Below are 21819 nucleotides of genomic sequence, written 5' to 3'. Positions count from 1 at the left end.
ATGTAGCCACAGCATGCTTACGTGTGTGTGTGTGTGTGTGTGTGTGTGTGTGTGTGTGAGTGTGTGATTGTTTCCACAGTATGCTTGTTTTATGTCTGGGTATGTGGATGTGTTTCCACAGTATGCTTGTTTTATTTCTCTGTGTGTATGTGTGTGCGTGTTTCTTAGATCTGTAAAACTTATAACTCCAGATTACAACAGCTCTGGAAAAGTACAAACACATGGGTAACCTCCATTTTGACCTCACTGCCATCTTGGATAAGGGTGCCCATGTGTGCTGGTATTCTTTGACTTATTAAAATATTCCTTTTAATCTTCTTACATTTATTACCACTGGTAAGCTGTAACGTAACTGGGTAAAGTACATGTCTAAATTTAACTTACATTTTTAGTTTAAATATAACTAACAGATAATGGTACCCAATTCTCAAGTGCCTTGACAGATCTGGGAGTATGGCATTTAACAAAAACTTTTAACACAGAGACATGCAAACTACCACAGCAACCTGTAGCTCCTCCAAGAAGATGCATGGTTACAAAAGACCTTCTGCCTCGAGCCTTGCCTTTGGGTATGGCAAAGCCACCCACACAGCAAAAGCCTGTCTATGACCTCTTCAGCTTCCTGGATGCTACCCCAGAAATCGGTCATCTCTTATTGCCAAGACAGGTAGATTAAATCTCCCCACCCCCCCTCCACACACACACAGGAAAATCTTTGGGCCTCTTGTACTCAGCAGCTAATGGCAATCACTGCTTCTAAGGCTGGTGTTCTCCAAGGATTATGGAGAGACTTGGGATTGCCTGAGTCACAAAAAAAGCTGTCTCATTTCTGCTCATTTATCCCTCTTAGATGTGTTTAATGGCGTTTGATGACTTAAGGTACTGGTAGCTCATTACTTCTTTTGTTAAGTTTCCTGCTAAAAATACAAACAGGTGTGCCTTTTTCACAGGCTTCATGGTTCAGGATTAACAGGTTTCAGGTGTATCTTCAGAGATTCAGGATTACCAGTTCCCTTTAATTGTCTTCTAAAATGTTTCTGTTCCAGTTGTCTTACAGATACCTCAGGTTCCTAAAAAGTTTTGCTGCTTAATCAAGAAATCTGGTCTGATAAAAACTAACAGTCTCCAGAGCGTAATTTAACCCCACCCATTTTAAAGCATATTTTACAGGTCACTCCTGCTGTCTGGGCCAAGACCAACTCACAAACGACCCTTCAGACAACACCAACACCTGTACCAGCTCCTGGGGCTTCACCATTGGTACCAACTCTCCTGGCTCAAGGACACCAACCAACTAAAATCTGGTTTTAAAAGGGCATATCTGTATATCTCGCTTATACACCCGAGCCTCACATGTACAACCAGGACACTTCTCTGTCCTATTCTTTCTGGCAGTTAATGACCATTCCGATGGCTAACCCCATTCATAGGGCCAATAATAACAATATATTTTTTCTCATCTCCCATCTGCCTAACATCTCCAGAATGGCAGTAAACCAGATGCCTCTCCAGGCACACCTCTCTCTGAGCATGAGCCCACAAATTCCAAGCTCTTCCCCTCTCCCACATCGCCCGATGCCCACAGGAAGTAGCCTAAGAAAGTCTAAAATGTTTGGTTAAAAGCACCACCTCAGCTCCCTGGCACCCCTTTATACAAAGAGTCTGGATTGTTTAGTTAGGGGGCTTCACCCCATACTCCTGGCATCCATTTTTGGAATGTTGGATGAAATGTTCCATTTCAAGGCTCCCTCCCCTGGGAGTTGCCTCAATCCAAGCTCCACCTCCAAGAAAGTCCACCAAATGGTAACTCCTCCCCAGGGAGCATTGAGAAAGCCTGCCCGATGGTGACCCCTCCCCAAGGAAGGTCAAGACCACTCTCACAGGCTATCTAAATTGCCCCCCAGAAAATGAACACATGGTCTCCCCTTTTTTCTCTCCATGGTTTCCCTGGTCCACCTGGGAGTGCTGGCATCCATTAAACCTGGGTATCTTTTAATTTGGGGAAATTGAAGTCTCCCACTATTAATCATGGGGTCGAATATGTAATTTAAGCTTTAGTAGCATTTCTTTTACCAATAAGCGTACCTCTGTGTTTGGGACATAGATCTTCAGAATTGAGACATGATCTTGATGGATTTTTCCTTTGATGGGTATGATTAATTTTAAAAAGTTGCTCTTTTGATTAATTTTCATTGAAAGTCTGTTTTGTTAGATGTTAGAGTAGCCACAAGCACTTGTTTCTTGGGTCCATTTGCTTGGAATATCTTTTCCAACTCTTTGTTCTGAGTGAATGTCTGTCCTTGATGTTGATGTGTGTTTCTTGTATGCAGCAGAAGGATCAATCCTGTTTTTGTATCCATTCTGTTAGCCTGTGTCTTTTAATTGAGGGATTGATTCCATTGATATTGAGAGATATTAAAGACCAATGATTGTTAATTCCTGTTATTTTGTTGGTGTTTGTTGGTGTTATAGTGTGTGTGTGTGTGTGTGTGTGTGTGTGTGTGTGTGTTTTAGGACCCAGCCATAATAAGCTTAATAGAGGTCTGAGTCTCAGTAGTTTACCCTGTGCAATACCTGGTTGCAGGAAGGACCACAAACTGAGATCACCCAGGCACCACCCAGGAACAGACCATCCAAAGGAGACTGCTAACCATTCAACCATTGTAGACAGAATCACCTGCCAGCACACATTCACTAGGCCAACCCAAGACAAATGTCAGCCATGAACTAAAAATATATACTTGACTCAAAGTTTCTGCCAGAAGGTAGCAGCATACTTAGAGATAGGCTACAAAATTTATATAAATGATATGAATCATATTCCCAGGAATAAATACAGCACCTGTAAAATATTCAATTAAAATACAATCATAATATCATAAAAATGGTCCAATTGAGATTTTAGAAATTTCTTTTTAACCTAAGACTTTTCCACAAAAATAGAAGCATTTATATTATATTTGAGTTTTCTCTTTGTAAATCTTTAAGTTCTTGATTGGAAGAAAGAAATCTGGGAAACTTAAGGTGTTACACACTTCTGAAAATCGAGGATCAATCAGATATAAAAAGAACACATTTTTCAAATTGTGACGTGTCAACTGGAATAGAGAATTTAATTTATCAAAATTAGCATAGACTATAATTGGAGCAAGAATTCTGAGTTCCAACTAATTATATGACTTAGAAGGATGAAGGACTCTTTCTAAGACATAGTAAAGTTTTAACTGCTAAGGGCAAAAGCTTTGCTAACATTATAAGCTTGGTTACTATTGCCTTCAAGAGTCCTGAGGCTTACCTGAAGCTTCCATTCAGTAGTTTAAGTATAATCTTTGAAAAGGTCCTGCATTTATAACTTGTGTTTTGATCATATCCACACACAACTACCCTTTTCCAGATTCACCTACTACCCACTCTACCTCCCTTCTAGTTTCATATTTTATTGCTGTTGATATTAATAACGTAGAGGCCAATTAGTGCTGTCCATGTGGTCATGAGTATGGGAACATTTATTAAGGTGTGCACAAATTATTAGAGGCTATATGCCCCTCCCCCTTTAGTCAAGGTCTCCTGTAGTTCAGAATAGCCTTAGACTCACCATGTAACCAAGGATGGCCTTGAATTTCATATCCTCCTGCCTGTACCTCTGCACACAATAAGAAACCCCTCAGATGTGATGCTCATGCTCTCAGCAATACTAAACTAATGGTGTCCTTTGTCTCTGACCAAACATCCAGCAAGAGCAGTAGGTTAACTGATTTGCTTATAGATGAGAAAAAAATCAATCTCAGGCCAAAAGCTTTAGCGACAAAGATGACATGCTGATGGAGACATGGCTTTTTTAAACAAACAAGCAAACAAAGACAACTTTCAGGATGGTTTTATAGACAAAACAAGACGCTCTGGACTCTAATTCAAGCTACGCCCCTTTCCTGAAGGTGTGTGACAGTGAGGGAAGCAAGGGACTCCCATTGCACTGTAACATGAGGGGCTGGCGTGTTGGGGTTTCTGTCCCGCCCAGTACCCCGCAGCCGGCAAATCCCAAAGAGAAAATCACACATAGGACTCCATAAGGTTATAAACTGATTGGCCCATTAGGTCAGGCTACTTATTAGCTGTTATAACTTATATTAACCCATTATTCTTATCTATGTTAGCACAAGGCTCCATACCTTTCTCAGCTGGGCAAGTTACATGCTGCCTCTTCAGTGGTCTGCACAGGAGTGGCAGAGGAACTTCTCTGCTTCCCAGAATTCTCCTGTTCTCATTGCATCACCTCTACTTCCTGTCTGGTTTTCCTGCCTATACTGCCTGCCTGGCCAATCAGCATTTTATTAAAATATGACTGACAGAATACTGACAATTCTCCCGCATCATTGCACTACTTGTCAATCTGAATGAAACTGATGGACAGAGGGTAAGATTCCAGGCTTATTGGTTTTGTTCACTCTGCTGTCCATGGGAGGGTCATGATGGTAGAATTAGGCAACAATCCCTGGGGCTTCGTCCAGCAGACAACATTTCTGCACTGGTTGAATCAGGAAGCATTCAGAGTGCAACAGATGGTGCTGATAATGAAGGGATTCTATGCACTATAGAATTTTAGATAGACCCAAACTGCTGAGAGATCACATTCAATGTGGCCATTGCCAGGAATGATTTACCTCCTATTTTCCAACCCCCAAAACCAATAAATGACCAAGATGAGAAGGGCAAAGGGCAAGGGATTATACACATTTATTTTGAACATATATTATTCTGTTTTGCCTAGTCATAGGCCTGAAAGGTTTTTTTTTTTTCTCCCTAAAGGATGACAGCAATTTGATCCAGAAATCCCACAGTGTGTAGAGATTAAGAGAAACAAACTTAATTATGACTTTGCTACCTGGAAGTTACTGTTGAGTCCACATGATTGACTCTGCTTCACACAAATAAAGAACAACCCCACCACCATCAGCTGCAACACTTGGGAGAACAGGCCCTGCACTTCATCTGGACAAAACAATAGAACCAACCCTGTTAGCAGAGGTGTGGGTGAGTCAGCCCCATCTTTGTGAGTATGGGTGAGCTGTCCCCATTTCTCATCTGTCACTTGGTGGCACGGGCAGAGGTGCGATGCCTACCCTATCACCCCTATCAACAACCAACCAGGTGGAAGAGCAGGCCTTGAGGTCATAAGAGCAGGAGAGCTGGGGATAGAGGGGAGGGGGTCAGTCCTGTAAACCCAGGGGTGTAAGATCTCCACCACAGGGCAGCAACAGGATATCCAGAAAGAGTGCTAGGGAGGGCTCAGCCTCCATGCTGTAGCAGAGACCCGGGGCCTCCAACCAGACCAATGATTCTTTGGGATGAAGCCTGCATGTAAAAATCTATGGAGAAAAGGGTTTACAGTGTGCCCGACTGTATCATATCACCCTGTTGCTTCCATAACAAGATTCTCCCTTTCTTCCCTTTCTACTCTTAAATTTTATTTTGTTTTACTTTGTGTGGGGGAGGGAGATGGGTAAGATCAGGAGATATGATATAGAGACGTGATGTGAAAGACACAAAGGATAAATAAAAAGAAAGTTAATAAAAAAGAAAGAACATTTTCGGATATACTTTTACCATGTGACCCAACTTACTAAAGTGAAAAATATAATGCATCTCTACTTTATCTTTGGTTGGCATGTTTTAATTTTTGCAATGCCTCACATATGTAGTCAAGTGATCTACAATAGAAGATATACCCCAGGCCCTGCAAATGCTTTCTCACTGGCATTTGTCTTTTCTGGCTGAAAGACCTAGTGCAGAGAAAATGATTGGCAAAAAGACAAAATTAAAGAAACTAGAACATACTGAGTTTATAGCATTGGAAGGAAAACAACTGTCCCAGCAATAGAGGATCAAACACTTTAGAACCCAGACATTTTAGGAAGGACAGTTAGCTTCATTTTGTTGCTCAGGTTCAGCACTGTATACCGGCTACACAATGGCACCGTCTAGGTAAATCTGGCAGCAGCTGAAGCTGTCAAATTTGCCATTACTGCTGTGGACTTCCTTGCCTTCCTTGCCTAAATGAACAGAGCAGCTTTTTAAAAACTGGCTGATCCTAAAATATGCTTCCAAGCCAAACTCCATCTACAGTTGGTCCTGAATCTGCCTCCCTGTCGACTGTGTGCATGTGCAAACAGATCCCTGAAAGCTCATGTCGGTCTTAATAACGTAATGAATCCACAACTCCTGGTGCCTGAGCAGCTTTGGATGCACATATAAAAGTTGGTCCCACTATTCAATGCATCAAACTAACCAAACCAATATAGCAGTAAGCTAAACTGAGCCTAACAAATTCTATCTAACCTGAAGTAAAGTGTTCCCCCTTTGTCTTGGTGAGGGGTTGGAGAGGGTAGCAGCTCTTCTTTGAGGTAGGGGTATCCTTACAAACACCATGACTGGCAGGGTAGCAATCTACAGGAGAGGCAAGAAGGAAATACAGTTCACCAGACTTAGCCAATATTGGGTCATAGTTCTAGAGTCTGGCCTGAGTAGTTATTTTCTGACATATTTAAACGCAGTACAACTTTGGAAAATGGTTTCATCATGACAGTTACCACAGCAAAGTTTAAGGCATAACTACTTTGAAACTCCTTTGCAAAGTACATGTCCTTTTGAAAAGTACCTGTGACCTTTTCCATAAGAATAGATTCTATTGGCCAGGCAGTGGTAGTAGCATGTGCCTATAATCCCATGGAGGCGGAGGCAGGAGGACCTCTGTGAGTTCAAAGCCAGCCTGGTCTAAAAAGCAAGTTCCAAGACAGCTGGGACTACACAGAGGAAACCCTGTCTCAAAAATCAAAAATAAAACAAAGCAAAACAAAAACCCCAAAACAACAACAAAACAAGACAAAAGAAAAAAAAAAGAAAAAAGATAGATTCTATTTGACTGATCTGACTGAGAGACAATGCTCAGGAATAAAGGTCTAGGAGGGCAGGTCTTGGATAAGCATAATAATAAACTCTTTTTGCAAAGTACACAAGACCTCTTTCATAAGAATGGGTTCTATTGTCTGAGAAGCAATGCTCAGGAGTCTGAGATAAACATAACAGTCTGGGAAATTCAGGTGAAGGCTGGCCAAACAGATAGCAAAGATTACCAGATTTTTTAAATAAACCCCTTCCATGGAAGACAAAAGCCCGTGAGTTTAATCAACATTTCTGGTTTCCCTAGTGCTATCTGTGAGCAGGAGAGCTTTGTGCCCTCTGCAGAGCAGCTCTACTTTGCATGATATTGTTTGATTGGAACCTCCACTCACTCTTGCAAGGTCTGAGAAGTTCCATCTCTCTCTCTCCCTCCCTCCCTCCCAACCCCACCCTCTCAGAGAATCTCCAACAAAGGTGCCATAAAGCTCAGTTCCACTTTCTTGGCGGCTCTGGCAGCTCTGGCAGCTCTTGACCTGAAGTTGTCAGCAGTCCAAGTCCCTGCTTCAAGTGCTCAGCTTTTGACTCTATCTGAGCACAAACCCGTCTTGTAGCAGACACATTATACCCCTTGCCTGTAGGCTATATAACCTCCCTGCTTTAGTTTGGGCATGTGCCTTCTCCAGCCTCAATCTTTGGGCCAGGAGAACTCACCCAGGAATTGCTTTGCTCAAATATACCTATTCTTTTACTTTTCAATTTGGCTTGATCTAGCTTACTGTGTCGACAGAGAAACCATTACTGGACTACAGAAAATCTATTAGTTAGGATTGCTTATATATTATGGCCTCTGAGATTACTGATACTGTCCTTATTCTCCAGTGGGTATCACTGGCTTTGAACTACATTCTGGTTATCTGAAATAAGACCAACTATTGTGTTTGGTGTGATTTTAATTTTCTGAGTTCAGGGTCCTGTGGGAAACAGTTGAAATCAACCCTACAAGCTAACCTAATTGTGTTGCTTATAGTTATCTGTTAATATACTTATTTAAATAATAGCATTAGTCAAATTGAATAGCCTTTTGCCAGTCAGATTAAGGAGGGTATCACAAGGAACATTATTGTCATAGGATGTGGGGATCAAGGGATGCATTGCAAGAAGAGGCAATCTTTATTACAGGCTTTGTACAACTCTGTAAGTCTTGCTGGGAATTCCAAAATGCAATTTTTGACTACTGTTTACCTAGGCAGTTTGTTGAGATTGGTTTTGTTGGGGTTGTCAAGTCAATTTGAGGGGTGGTTTGTGTCTCTGTGTGGGTCAACAAGGAGGTTGCCTCGCTGAAACCAAACTCCTCAGTTCAGTTTTCTTTGGTTTGGACCCAAATTTACCAAGCACGTATAGTGTCAGTTCTGTGGAAATTGAGTACCGGAGTAATTGTCACAAATGTGGTGCATGCTATAGATTGACTATGAAATGTCGCCCAGGCTCACAGATTTGAACCGGAAGTCCTCCAGTTGGTGGCGCTATTTTGGGATGCTTCAGGAGGTGGAATCTAACTCGGAGCAGTGGCTTCCTGATGCATAGGCCCTGAGGATTTCATCTCCCAAACTCAGTTCCGGGGAAGTGCTCTATGCTGCCTAGGCTGGGTATGCAACAAGCCACGCTGACTGTTCCAGGTGTCACAAGAGAGGCGGCGGTCACCATGCCTGCTCTGACGCGATGGTCCATAAACATGAAGTGTGAACTGAAATAAGGCTGTCTTCCCAGTCGCTGACTGGATCAGTTAGTTGCCACACAAGGAGAAGAGCAGCTAATGCAGCACCCATGTTCCAGGCTAAGCCTGGTTTTTCTGATCTAAGTCTTAGTTGCTTTGCCAGCGTTCACAGAGCAGTGACAGAATGACACCAGGCGTGTAAGGAGAATAAAAGAAGTGACTGCTGCATTTGTTGGAGGGACACAAAAACGGGTGGTTTTCTTCTCTCAGATTACAAACAATAACCAATCTGAGCTATGGTTTACATGTGGTGGCATATGCTGTAATCCCAGCACTCAGAAGGCAGAGGCGGGGTGGATCTCTGTGAGTTCCAGAGCTGCACAGAGAAACGCTGTCTTGAACTTCACCTCACTTGGGGGGAATAAAAAAAAAAACAAAGAAAGAAGAAAAGAAACAATAATCTGTTTCGAGTAACAAAGAGGGAAGAGATGTCAGAAACTTGAGTGCTTCTAAGGGACATCTTTAAACCAGAACTCTCAAAAGTCCGTGCTCTGGTGACAAAAGTCCCTTTGTGTTTTGGGGGTCATACATTTAGAGTGATACTTGGCTCAGTGGACACCCTGTGAATTTTTCTTTAGTCACATTCAAATTGCTTATAGGTATAGAGAAGTTGCAAGAATGAGATTAACCACAATTGTCCTGCTAGGTTAACACATTAGCGAGGCAAATCTATGTGAGCTGGCTGCAGACACAAAGAAATTCTTACAGGTTGGACACATGCCTTTCTCTTTTGCTGCTGTTCATGTCCTGATCCTGAGGAGAGTAGTTTTGAGGAATGCTACAGTTATGACATGCGGCTTGACCAAGGACCAACACAATAAAACCAATCAATCATGAACTGAAACCTCTCAAATTGGAAGATGAAATAAACCTTTTCTATTACAAGTTGTTTATTTTCAGTATTTCTTTTCCTTCCTCCCTCCCTCCCTTCCTCTTTTCCTACTTCCCTTCTTTTCTCTTTCCCTCCCTTCCTCCCTCCCTCCCTCCCTCTTCCTTCCTTCCTTTCCCTTTCTTCCCTATTTTTTCTTTCACAGCATCAACAGTAGCAGTATTCCTACTAAAGCTAACTAGCATGAGGTCTAACAAAACACGTTTTCGGAAAGAGATATTCAAGAGCTCAATAAGCGAATCGGCCACTCCAAGGTTTTGCAAACTTATCCTTGAATAGAGACCTGATGACTACATTTATTGCAGTATGGAGAGGATGCAATATAAAGCAGGTGCTTCTAGGATTTGTCCTGCGTTAAATGTTAGGAAAAAAAATATTCTGCAGGTGCTGCAGAATGGTTATTTAGAACTGAAGGTGAAGCCAAACAGTAGCCACTAAGCCTGTTTCTGTAAATAACTAACATGCTTAAAGACAGCTTTAAGAGATGTCAAGCTAGGTCCTGAGCAATAAGCCTGGTTAACGAGGGCTTGCAGGACGATCTGAAAGTACGACCCCCAGCATCCTCGGACTTCGAAAAGTTTCTTCAGTTTTTCACGCTAAGAAGCACCTGGTTGTAGTTTGAAAATACCATCTTCCTTCAAGCTCTTTAAAGTTGTGTGCAACCCCAAGCAAACCTCTGTGTGAAGTGTCCACAGTTCAGGTTTTCAGCCTTGAAGGCAGTGCCTGTGGTATCACGGTGTGGATGGCCGAGACTTCAGCCATAACTTCCTGCAGAAGCATTGTCGTGGTTGTGTTCTTCTGTTTTAGAAAAATAATTATTTTCCCAGATCTGATGGTCAACACATGGATCTCAGAGTTGACATCTGCCTGCTGATTATTTACTCGCCAGCTTTCCCCTATCTGGACTGGCTTCAAGACGACATTAGAATTCTCACCTGATTAAGTTGGCTAAGGTGTTCAACAACATGTTTACAGATTCTGTCATCTGGTCTCACCAAGAGATCTATTCCCTACCTCCATGTATTTAGTTTTCTAAATTATGCCCACAGAATTTCTCTCTCCCTATGCTTTGAGATTTTTATAGGTGACTGTAATCATTCAGTACGTATACTTTTCACAATTAATCTGTGTACAAAGAGTTGGTACACTCATTCTGATTTTCACAGAAAACATAGGAAGATAAATTTTTTTTTTACAAGAACAAATGTAAGGTACATACTGTCAGAAATTTTGCTTATAAAATTAACTTTCATGATACAGGACAAAGCAAATGGAGTAGGTAGAGCTAGTGAAAGTCTTTATTAAGTAAATAAGGGTAGTGAAACAAAGGTTGTTCTCAAATTCTCTAATTAAATATAGTCACTTGATTGTAGTGAACTCAAGATATAACACAGCTACATCAAGGTAGCCATTCCCTTGCCCAGCTCCAAACTTTATCCATCTCAGTGACCTTCTGCACAGTTAGAATGTCCATGCTGAAGCCACGGAGCATTACTTATACGGAGTTGTATGCTTTTACTAACACTTACATGTTTATCACACACACTAAGTAAAGTTAAAAGAAAGAAAAATTGTGACAGAATTGAAACTAGAAAAAATAACTTTAGGTCTTCTTTTATGACTTGATTATACTTTTGCCTGCAAGGTCTGAAATTTTGAGTTAGGTTTTTATACATGTATAACATATTGGTACTGTAGGACCAGTTGTGGTGGCTCACAATTTAATCCCAGCAACTGGGAGGCAGCAGGAAGCATATCTCTATGAGTTTTAGACCTACCTGCTCTATAAAGCTGTATAGTGAATTTTAGTTCAGCCAGGGCTGCATAGTCAGTCCCTAACTCAAATAAATATACAAATAAATAAATAAATAAATCTACTCAAGTCACTTAGAATCTATATTCCCAAGTTCAAGTTTTAAGAAAAAAAAAACTATTTCTGAGAACAATGAGCCTAAGATATCATCAGAAGATGAGCAAATTCTATTGGAAATTTGAACTCACCAGGAAATATTGACTATGTCATAAACCTATTGCTTCATGGCTATGTGAAGCTCTTGATGGTGCTTGTTCCTATAAGACTGTTTTAATTGGACTTAGGTAAAGGAACACAAATTGATTTTTACATGGGCACAGCCTTCAATTTTTAATGAAAAAGAATACATTTTTAGCAACAGCGTGCCTAAAGCAGTTGAACCTGCGAGCCAGTGCTCGGTGTGCAGTCACGCTGCCAGGTGGCTCTCATCGGGTGTTTTGTAAAGAACCCTGAGTATTGTTTTGAAGCCAGGATGTTCAGGATCCCCTGCTGCCTGCTTCAGTTCTTTCTGCACAGAGAGCAGATGGGTGGAGCAGCCTCAGAAGCGACGATGTAGATTTCCAGAGACACTGATGCTGTTCCTGTTCGTTGGAATAGATGTTAATTGGAGTTGGTGAGCCAGAGTTACAGCTGAAGGTGGGATTTCATTATGAGATGGTTTGGGAATTGTTGAAGCTATTCATGCAACTATATTTTGAGGAACCAAAATTAACCATTAACACTTAACATATAAGTCATGAGTTTCAAATTCACGTTGGAGAAGATAGTTCAAGGACCGAGCACGAATCAACAGAACCTCTTCCATTTTTCATACAGCACAGTGCTCTCACATAAAACACTGACATACTGAGCCATTTGGGCTCTTGTAATTCCCATTAAAACCTTTTAGGCCTCATCAACACAAATATTTTCTCTACTGCTTGTCTGATTGTTTCTTTTTTCTATCTCAACAACCGATGAAATTCCCTTACTTGCATCAGACCTGGAAGACCTCAGCAAAAGGAACTATGGCACAGTTCCATGATCTTTGTCTTCCAGTGCTATGGTAAATATCCTTTCCATGGGCTCCTGGATACAGAATGTTTCTGGTAGGGTAGGGAAATCTGACTAGCAGATGGGTAATTTTTTTTTTTTTTTGCTACCTCAGTAACCGTGAGTCTCCTCAAGAGATATGTTCCACATGATTGTGTCATGGGAATGCTTATCACAGCATTTGATTAGGACAGAAATAACACTAAAGACCTTTGAGAAAGCGATATAGAAACCTGCTATTTTATGGTATGTGTTTGTACACACACACACACACACACACACACACACACGTTTTCTAACCCCACCAATCATCAGTGAAGAAACAATGACAAGCCACTCAAGGACCACCAGCAGGGATCATTTGGAGTTCCACAGTATGAGATAACAAGAATGTAACTGACTATTAAAAACTATTAAAAACATGCCACTCATAAGTGGAACTGAATAGTCACAAAAGACAATGGAAGAAAGAATTCTTTGGATGGAAAGATTAATAAATAGGAGATGAGAGGGCAATTACTTTGATGTTTTACAAAAACAACAGAATTTGCCCAGTATGAACAAGAGAGTGAAAACAGTTGAGGCAGGGAGGAAATTTAGGAACTTCATAAAAACAATGAAAGATATAAAATTTGTTAATACTAAAAGATACAAAATTATTTTTCTAAGAGTAAGAAAGAATGTGGAATTGATAGAAAATTCAATGAAAAACTGGCTAAAATTTTTACAAAAGCTGGCAAAAAAACCAAAACTCAAAGATTTGAAAATGTGAGTGCTATGGTTTGGATGAGCATCCAATTTCCAAAAGACCTGCATATTAAAATAATAACCACTGTTCAATGACCTATTGGCCCACTGGGATGTGGGGGAAATCTTAGAGGGTGGGGCGTAGTGAAGCTAAGTTTGGTCATTAGGGACACTGCCTTGAACACAACACTAGGATTTTCCTTTCTGATCTTCCCTTCCTTTTTAATTTTTTGCTACCATAAAGTGAGGCAGTCTCTTCTGTCACACAGTGCCTACCACGCCTTCCCTCATTGTAACAAAGACAATGGCATTAAGTCATCATAGACTGAAACCATGAACCAAAATAATTTTTAATAGAATGAACTAATCACAGCTTGTTGTCATAGCAATAAGAATTTCATTGGCATACTAAGTATATCAAAGGTAGGAAAAACATGAAAGTACATAATAAATTAACTTCTGAAAACTAAAGAAAAAAGGAAAAATAAAGCAAGACTAAAACTAAAGACAAAGAAAGAAATCAGCGAGAAATTAGCTTTTCCCAGACATCTTCAACAGCAGCTAAAAGGATTTCCTGAAGCACCTATTTAATCTATGGAGGAAAAGATGGGTAGACATCTAGATTGTGATTATCTTTTTCTTTAATATCTAGCAGTTGTGGGTGAATCACTACTTATTAACAATTCGAGGGGATGTTCCAAAAGTTCTGAAGGTTCCAGGATGCACAGTAGAAACAGGTGCCTCTTTCAATGGAAAACAGACACGCAGGGTTTAGTGGGTGATTCCAGAGGCAGAGCTGCCACTGAAGCTTGATGGGTGAACTGACTTTAGCTGCAGAGCAGTTAAGCAAGATTGTTTGAAACTAGATAATTGTTCTTCATGCACATATACATAAGAATAACTTTGCTAGAAAATATAAAGAAACCATAAAACATTCTCAAATTCAGTCACCTCTGGAGTGAAGAATTTGAGATGGACAGCAGTTCTCTGTGAAATGGTTCCCATTTTATTCATTTCTATCCCCTTTCTTTACATTTTCCCCCATGAGTTAAAGAGTTACACGTGGTCCAAGATATTTTTCATGCCCACAAGGTGGACCCTTTGTGCCATGGCACCAAAGTTTACACAGCCCAGGTCTTTCTTTCCTTCTTCTTCTTCTTCTTCTTCTTCTTCTTCTTCTTCTTCTTCTTCTTCTTCTTCTTCTTCTTCTTCTTCTTCTTCTTCTTCTTCCTTCTTTCTTCTTCTCCTTTTTCATATTATTTTTTATTTTATTTTTTAAAAATAATATACCAATCCCAGTTCCCACTTCTTTCTCCTCCCATTCCCTTTACCTTCCCCCTACCCCACCCACATACACTTTCCAGAGAGGGTAAGGCACATTGCTCCAAGGAAGGAGCAAGGCTCTCCCCACTATATACAGGCTGAGCAAGGTATTCATTAAAAGAGAATGGGTTTCAAAAAGCCAGTAAAAGCAGCAGGGACAAATCTTGGTGCCACTGCCAGTGGCCTTATAGTCTGCCCCAGCCATACAACTGTCACCCATATTCAGAGGGTCTGGCTTGATTCCATGCTGGTTCCTTCCAGCATGGAGTTGGTGAATTCCCATTAGTTCAGGTAATGGGATAGTTGAGATGGGGCAAGGATAGATATGGAAAGCAGAGAAAGAGATATTTTGTTTGAGAGAGCCATTATGGGGCTATCAAGAAACCTGGTGGTGTGGGAAGTCCTTCTATATATGTGTTGCTTTTATTGATTAATGAATAAAGAAGCTGCTTTCAGCTAATTGCTTAACAGAATATAGCTAGGCTGGAAGATACATACATACATACATACATACATACATACATATATATATATATATATATATATATATATATATATATATATATATATTGGAGAGAGAGAGAGAGTAGGCAGAGTCAAAAAGATGTCATGGAGCTACCAGAAGGGAAAGATGTGAGCTGCCGGCTGTAACCTTGCCAGTAAGCCACTAGCCTCATGGTAAAATATAATAGAGATGGGTTAACCAAAGATATAAGAGCTAGCTAGCAATGTGTTTAAGTGATTGGCCTAGCAGTGATTTAAATACTATAGTTTCCGAGTGATTATTTCGTGGCCTGTGCAGCCTGGAATGAACAAGCGGCCTCCTACTACAACCTGGCATTAGAGAAATTCCTAGGAATCCACAAGGATGTCCCCAGGTAAGACTCTAAGCAATAGTGGAGAGGGTGCCCGAACTTGCCTTGCCCTGTAATTCGATTGATGACTATCTTAAATGTCACTATAGAACCTTCATCCAGCAACTGATGGAGACAGGGGTAGAGACCCGCAGTGGAGCACTGGGCTGAGCTCCCAAAGTCCAGCTGAAGAGTGGGAGGAGTGAGAATACCAGCAAAGGGGCCAAGACCATGAAGGGGACAGCCCAAGTCTTCTCATTAACTGTTTAGCTACATCCGTTCCTGTCATTAAGCCCAGGAGTCATTATTTATTTCATTTGTCTCACCTGTGAATCCAGGCTGACAGATACAAACATAGCCCGAGGCTCCAAGGTAGCTGAAGGAGGAAGGCAGGCCAGCAATGTGTCCGTACAGAGCCTCTGAGGACAGTTCGGCACATTCACCCCCGAACTGGCAGGGGTTGCTGCTGCATTCATTTATGTCCGTCTCACACAGGGCACCTGTGTATCCTGCAGGGTGAAAGTTCAGAGAAACTGCTGAGCCAAAGCTTGGGAAATGCCAGGCACATGTCTGAGAGGAGACTGACCACTGTGCTGGTGCCAATTAGCAAGATGCCCACCCTCAAAAAGCTAGCGGGGAAAGCCGATAAGAGGATGCCTCATGGAAATAGATCCTAGTAGCAATGGATAAGAGATCCATAATAAATTCGAGAAATTGTATGGTTTTGTTCAGTATTTTTAGAAAGATTTCATTAGTAAGACTTGAAATAAAAGGGAGTTTCAAGATAACTACGATTTAATCTGAACACCGCATGAAAAACCATTTATACCAATTTAGCAAATAGTCCTATTATAAACGAACCTTTTAAAGAGAGTGTTATCTCTGAAAAGTCAGCAGCATCCACAGAGCCAACCCTAAGTCCCTTGCGCTGGCCAGATTTGTGGCAAGCTAGACTAAGACTCATCAGAGAGGAAGGAGCAGGCCAGTGAGCAGCACTCCAGCATGGCCTCTGCATCAGCTCCTGCCCCCAGGTTCCTGCCTTCTTCCTTCAGTGATGGACGAGATGGGGGTGTGTAAGCCAAACAAACCTTTTCCTCCTCTAACTTGCTTTGGTCATGTTTCATTCCAGCCTTAGAAACCCTAAGGTATTCCTTAAAGGTCAAAGTAACTGAAGTAGAATAAATGGTACTGGTATATCTCTGTGACAGACCTGACTCCATTGTTTTGGGGAGGATTATGGGAGGACTTTGAAACTCTGAGCTGTTTAGTATTCAAATCTTGGTGGGCTGTTCTGGGTAAGCTTGGAATATTAGAGTATTGAGCGAAATGCAGACCACAGAGCCTGTCTTGTGAAGTTTCAGAGGGAAGTTTTCAAGTCTCTTAATGACTGCTTGCTATTTTAATACTCCGTGGTTCTGGTTAACTGAAGGCTGAAGGTTAGCAAGATACCAGAACAACTGAAGTCAAATCTTTGCTTTTCTGGGACAGTCAGTGCTGGTGGTCAGCTGGAACTGAGACCTTAGCGGTGACTAACAAGAGAGGAGCATCATGGGAAGTGACATCCTCTGGGAAGTGTTTCCGGAGAGGCAACACACTCAAGCTGTGCTCCAGAGGTGACTAAGATTATACCTTATGCCTGCAGCCGAACTTGGCAGTTTAAGAGTCACCCAGGTGGTACTGGTTTTAAGGTCATCAAGGGTCATAGAGAGCAGCTGAGGCTTGACACTGTGTGGCATGGCTGGGAGTACTCAAAGAAAGCCCAGGAGAGGCTACTAGGGAGAGAGTCGCACTCTTGCATCAGATCCAGCATTCTGGAGATGTCAGTACTGTGGTGTGACAAGGGAGGACAGCAGGAGGTGTGCAGTGAAGCCAGCCAGAGCCTAGGAGACAGTATGTGTTTTGCAGCAAGCAGAGCCAAAGAAGTGACAGGTCATGAGTGCATCCCAGATACTTGACATTGAGTGATTTACGCTGATGGAGTTTTGTTTTGCTTTGACATGATTTATTTTATTTTTTTTTTTTTTTGAGACAAAGTTTCTCCGTAGCTTTGGAGCCTGTCCTGGAACTACGTCTTGTAGACCAGGCTGACCTCTAACTCACAAAGATCCACCTGTCTCTGTCTCCCAAGTGCTGGAATTAAAGGCGTGTGCCACTACCCGACATGATGTTGGTGGCTACGGAAATAGCATCAGCCACTTTGTAAGCTGGTGAGACAAATGTATGGAGTCTTTCCAGGGACACCAACCCACAAGACAAGAGACGTCCGTAATGTCACCGTAAGTTCACTGAGAACCTTATCTTTATCCTAAATCACAACATTTGAAAACCAAACCATCGCGTTTTTTCACTTTAACAACATTGACTTCTTGTTTTCACACAGGATAAAATTCAAGATCCTTAACACAACTAAGCACTCCCTCGGTATATGGGCTCTTTCCATCCCAGCACCCCTCCACATCCAGCTCTGGCACTTCCTCCCGGAGGATGCTTTCTACCCCACAGCCTTAACAAGGCTCCCTTCCCTTCTGGGAAATTCTCTCCCATGCCTTTACTTGGTCAACTCTTCCTCTGTTTTCAGACTTTACCTCACAATACTTTTCTATCTTGTTCAGATCACCACACAATAAGCTGCCTCGTTTCCTGTCATGTTCCTCAGTCTTTTTCTTCCATTGCTCTTTTGACAACATTTAACGATGTGTTTACTTGCATGTATAGTTGACTGCCTCAACAGATTGTCGGCTCCGCATAAACAGGACTGTGTGTATTTTATTCAACACTCCGCTACCCAGCAATACAGAAATAGTTGACCTTCAATCAATGACTGAGTGAGAATAAATAGTACTAATTAATGGTTAAAATGACAACAACTTAAATTATAACCGGCTCAGTGCATAGCTAGAGAATTAACTATTGATGAGCCAGTAATGAGAATGCAATGTTATTGCTCATTTTGTAGCTCTAATAAAAACCTGAGTGGATCCTATTTCAAATAATAGCCACAATATAAATCCTCTTGCATCACAGTCTAATATATTTATTTCATGTAACCCTTGGGACCCTTCCCAACAATCTGAAGAAGGAACTTGAGCATTGGATCAAGGAAGTAAGAAACATGTCAAATAGAGACCTCACAATTCTAACGGAGAGCACCTTAAAGAGCCCTCCGAAGCTCTTCATCAAGAATGCCCACTTTTGAAATATTTCTGCTTCATGCTTACATGCTTTTCAACTGTTCCTAAACAGTAGTTCTCACAATAGGTTGCCATGCATCAGGACTTTCTGAAAAAAAGAACATGGCTGTTTGTAATATTCTTTGCATTCTAAGACTCAAGCTCACACATCAGCCAAGTTAGGAAGAGATTTAGAACTATAATAAATCCTTCCCTGCTTTTCCGGCTCATGCATTATCTCATTCAATTGGGAGTGGGGTGTGGGGGGTGCTGATTTATGTGTTTGCCAGTCCTGTCCACACCGCCAAGACTCTGGGGGGATTTTAGTTGCTGTTCTCTTTAACCAGATATAAATAGATTCCTTCAGTCAAGATCATGGTCAATATTTTTAACAAGTTTCCCTATAAATCTCTGTACAAAGAAACAACATGATACCAAATCAGGCCCTCTGGGATTGTGATTTTTATTTTTTTGTTTTTGTTTTTTCCACATATTCGATAATATCTGAGTTTCAGGAAAACTTCTGTGATAAACAGTTAAGTTGATGGATACTTCTGCAAATTATTTACTTTTGAAATAAGGGCTATAGACAAATGCAGCCATGATGCTTGCCAATGTGTTTTTTAGCACAACTTTTACAGTCCTTTCTAACTTATAAAGTAACTTCTAGTATTAAATCTCATTCTATCCAACAGTAAGCATACAGTATAAAGACATTCTTTTCTATCTAGGGTAACCCACCATTTACACAGTGACTTCAGATGGAAACCCATATTCTTAACATGCTGAATCTTCCTATGTCATTTACCTCCCACATGACCTTCCTGGCCACTGTGTTAGTTACTTCTTCATAGATGTGATGAAAATACTTGAAGGAGTAACGTAACAGACCTAGGAGTTCTTTTGGATGAATCGGAGGCTTTCAATCCATCACAGTAGGGGAAGGCAGGGGGAAAGTGTCTCAGTCAGGGGTCATGAGAACATGTGGTGGTAAAGACTTAAGATTAGGAATGATCTTTGAAGAACTACTTCTTGAGCCCCACTTCTACCAGCTGGGCTCCACTTCTCAAATATCCTCCTGAGTTTGTGTTGTGGGGGACATTTTACTTTCAAACCATAACAGTGACCCACCCTCTCTTCCACATCCCACAACTACTGTCTTTTTCCCCCAGATTATGAGAGATTGACTAACTACATGAATTATGAGATTGACTAACTGCATGAATTGTCCAAGAGACAAGACAAACTCTTAGAGAGTCAACACATTGAAGTATTTTTTTTTTTTTGTAATTCTGGTGTCTAGAAATAAGTAGATAAAAAGAAACCATCCTAGTGAAAGTTTCTTCACAAAAGCTATGTGATATTCAACCTTCCATTGCTGTGTTCTGAACCCAGAGTGTTCTCGTCACTGGTACTGTGGTCCCTTGTCTAACACAGTTTAGAGTATATTATCAATACTATGTAAGCAATGAAGAATTCAACATAATATGCAAAGCTGAATAAAGTGTTGGCTTAATGCCTTTGGTGGAAAGAATTTTTAGTTTAATTTCTATTAGCAACGTGTTTCTAGTCTGAGTAAAAATAAAAAAAAAAGATAAAGTATTTGTCACTTACCAGGCCAGCAGTGACAAACGTGGCTGTTAACAGTGTCTTCACAGGTAGCATTATTATGACAAGGCTTTGACCAACAAAGAGGCATCAAGGTCTCACAATGCATCCCCGTGAATCCACTACCTGTGCAGTCGCAGTGGTAGCTAGATAGTAGACGAAAATATCATGTCAACTCTGGCTCACCTTGAAATAAACCCTCTTTATTCTGTTTCTATTTGCTCATTAACCTGACCCCAATGGCATAGCTTCATACTCACCTCAAAAGTACAATGGAGTTATCTCTGAAGATCTGAATGGTTGTGTGTTTCCATAACAACGCCTTGTCATTATTGATTTAAAAATGACAGTAAAACTTCATGTAGCATTATTTGGAAGCCAGTTTCACCATACATAAGCTGAAGACTCAGGTCATCAGATCATAGTGATAATGAAATATATATAAAAGAATTATATATATATATAATTCTTATATATATATATAATTATATATCAGGGTACTAGGTTACTATTAAATGGTATAGTAAATATAATTATTAGCATTTTTTAAGTTAGCAGGTAATGATTTGCACCAAATAAGGTCTATTATAAAAATTAAACTTTTTTCTTAATATAACTGCTCTTAAGTATATTGTGATTATGGTGTATTTTGCTGTTTAATTACATGAATATTTTAGTTTTCCTATTTCCAATATTATGGACTAAAACTATCTCAAAGTTCAGTTTGATGGCATGAGTTGTTGAAATTTTATAAATAGTAAGCTCTTAATATAGGTGATGTCTTCTCAAGGATTTAGTGTTATGAAAATTAAAAATGTATCTGCATACTTAGGTGAAAAAGAAGGGGGTTTTGAGGGGATGATTTAATCATAGAACACTTGTAAGCCATTCCCTACAGCTGTGTTTATTTATCAACAAGCAGATATACTGGGCTACTTAAGACTCTAGAAATGGCAGCTTGCAAGGTAAAAGTTTGTTCATGATTTTGTTTGATTAAAAATACTAAGAAAAAAAATAAGGCCAGGAAGATGTCCCAGCACATGAAGGTGCTAGCTGTGCAAGCCTGGGTGTCTGAGTTCAATTCCCAAACCTACATAATGACGAACGAGGGAATGAACTTCATGGAGTTGTCATTCCAGAATCTCCACGTGTGTCCTGTAACCCAGGCACCTAGCTCACCCCCTTTCTTACACACACACACACACACACACACACACACACACACACACACTACTACTACTACTATTACTACTACTACTACTACTACTACTACTACTACTACTAACTGGAAAGTTGGCTCAGTTGTTAAGAGCATCCAAAGGAACTGAGTTCGATTCTCAGTACTCATGTGAGGCGGTTCACAACCACCTGTAACTCCAGCTTCAGGGAATCTGATACCTGTGACCTCCTTATATACCTGCACTTACGTTCACATTTCACCAACACACATGTACATACACATAATTGGAAAACAAATAAATAAATACTTAAAAGAAAAATGGCACTTGAAGGCTAATGATAAATAAGCTGTTAAAAAGTACTAATCTACTCTATGTGAGACATTAGAGACACATGTTCTATATCAAAGGAGTACATCCAAGTCTCCAGAAATGGAGATCGCATTTGAAAACTCCTTTGGTATGCAAGAATCAATTTTCCCTTGTGAATTATAGGAATGATATTAATTTTATTGTGTAAAAATAAACTCAAAC

At 40.6% G+C, this 21819-nt stretch overlaps 1 protein-coding gene across 1 annotated transcript in view; it reads right to left on the bottom strand.

Annotated features, from left to right (window-relative positions):
• LOC148122129 (protein crumbs homolog 1-like) overlaps nucleotides 1-21819 on the bottom strand; it is an 88714-nt gene that overhangs the window by 48871 nt on the left and 18024 nt on the right. Inside the window, exons 7-8 of the mRNA XM_087906650.1 lie at nucleotides 20114-20253; nucleotides 15656-15838 (exon numbers count right to left, since the gene is read on the bottom strand). Of these exons, the coding sequence (XP_087762776.1) occupies nucleotides 15656-15838; nucleotides 20114-20253 (323 nt within the window). The remainder of the gene's footprint in view (nucleotides 1-15655; nucleotides 15839-20113; nucleotides 20254-21819) is intronic.

This window comes from Myodes glareolus, chromosome 5 (assembly GCF_982192425.1).
Source record: "Myodes glareolus chromosome 5, mMyoGla1.1, whole genome shotgun sequence".
NCBI lineage: Eukaryota > Metazoa > Chordata > Mammalia > Rodentia > Cricetidae > Myodes > Myodes glareolus.
The sequence above is the reverse complement of the archived record's forward strand: the minus strand, read 5'-3'. Positions and strand labels throughout refer to the sequence as shown.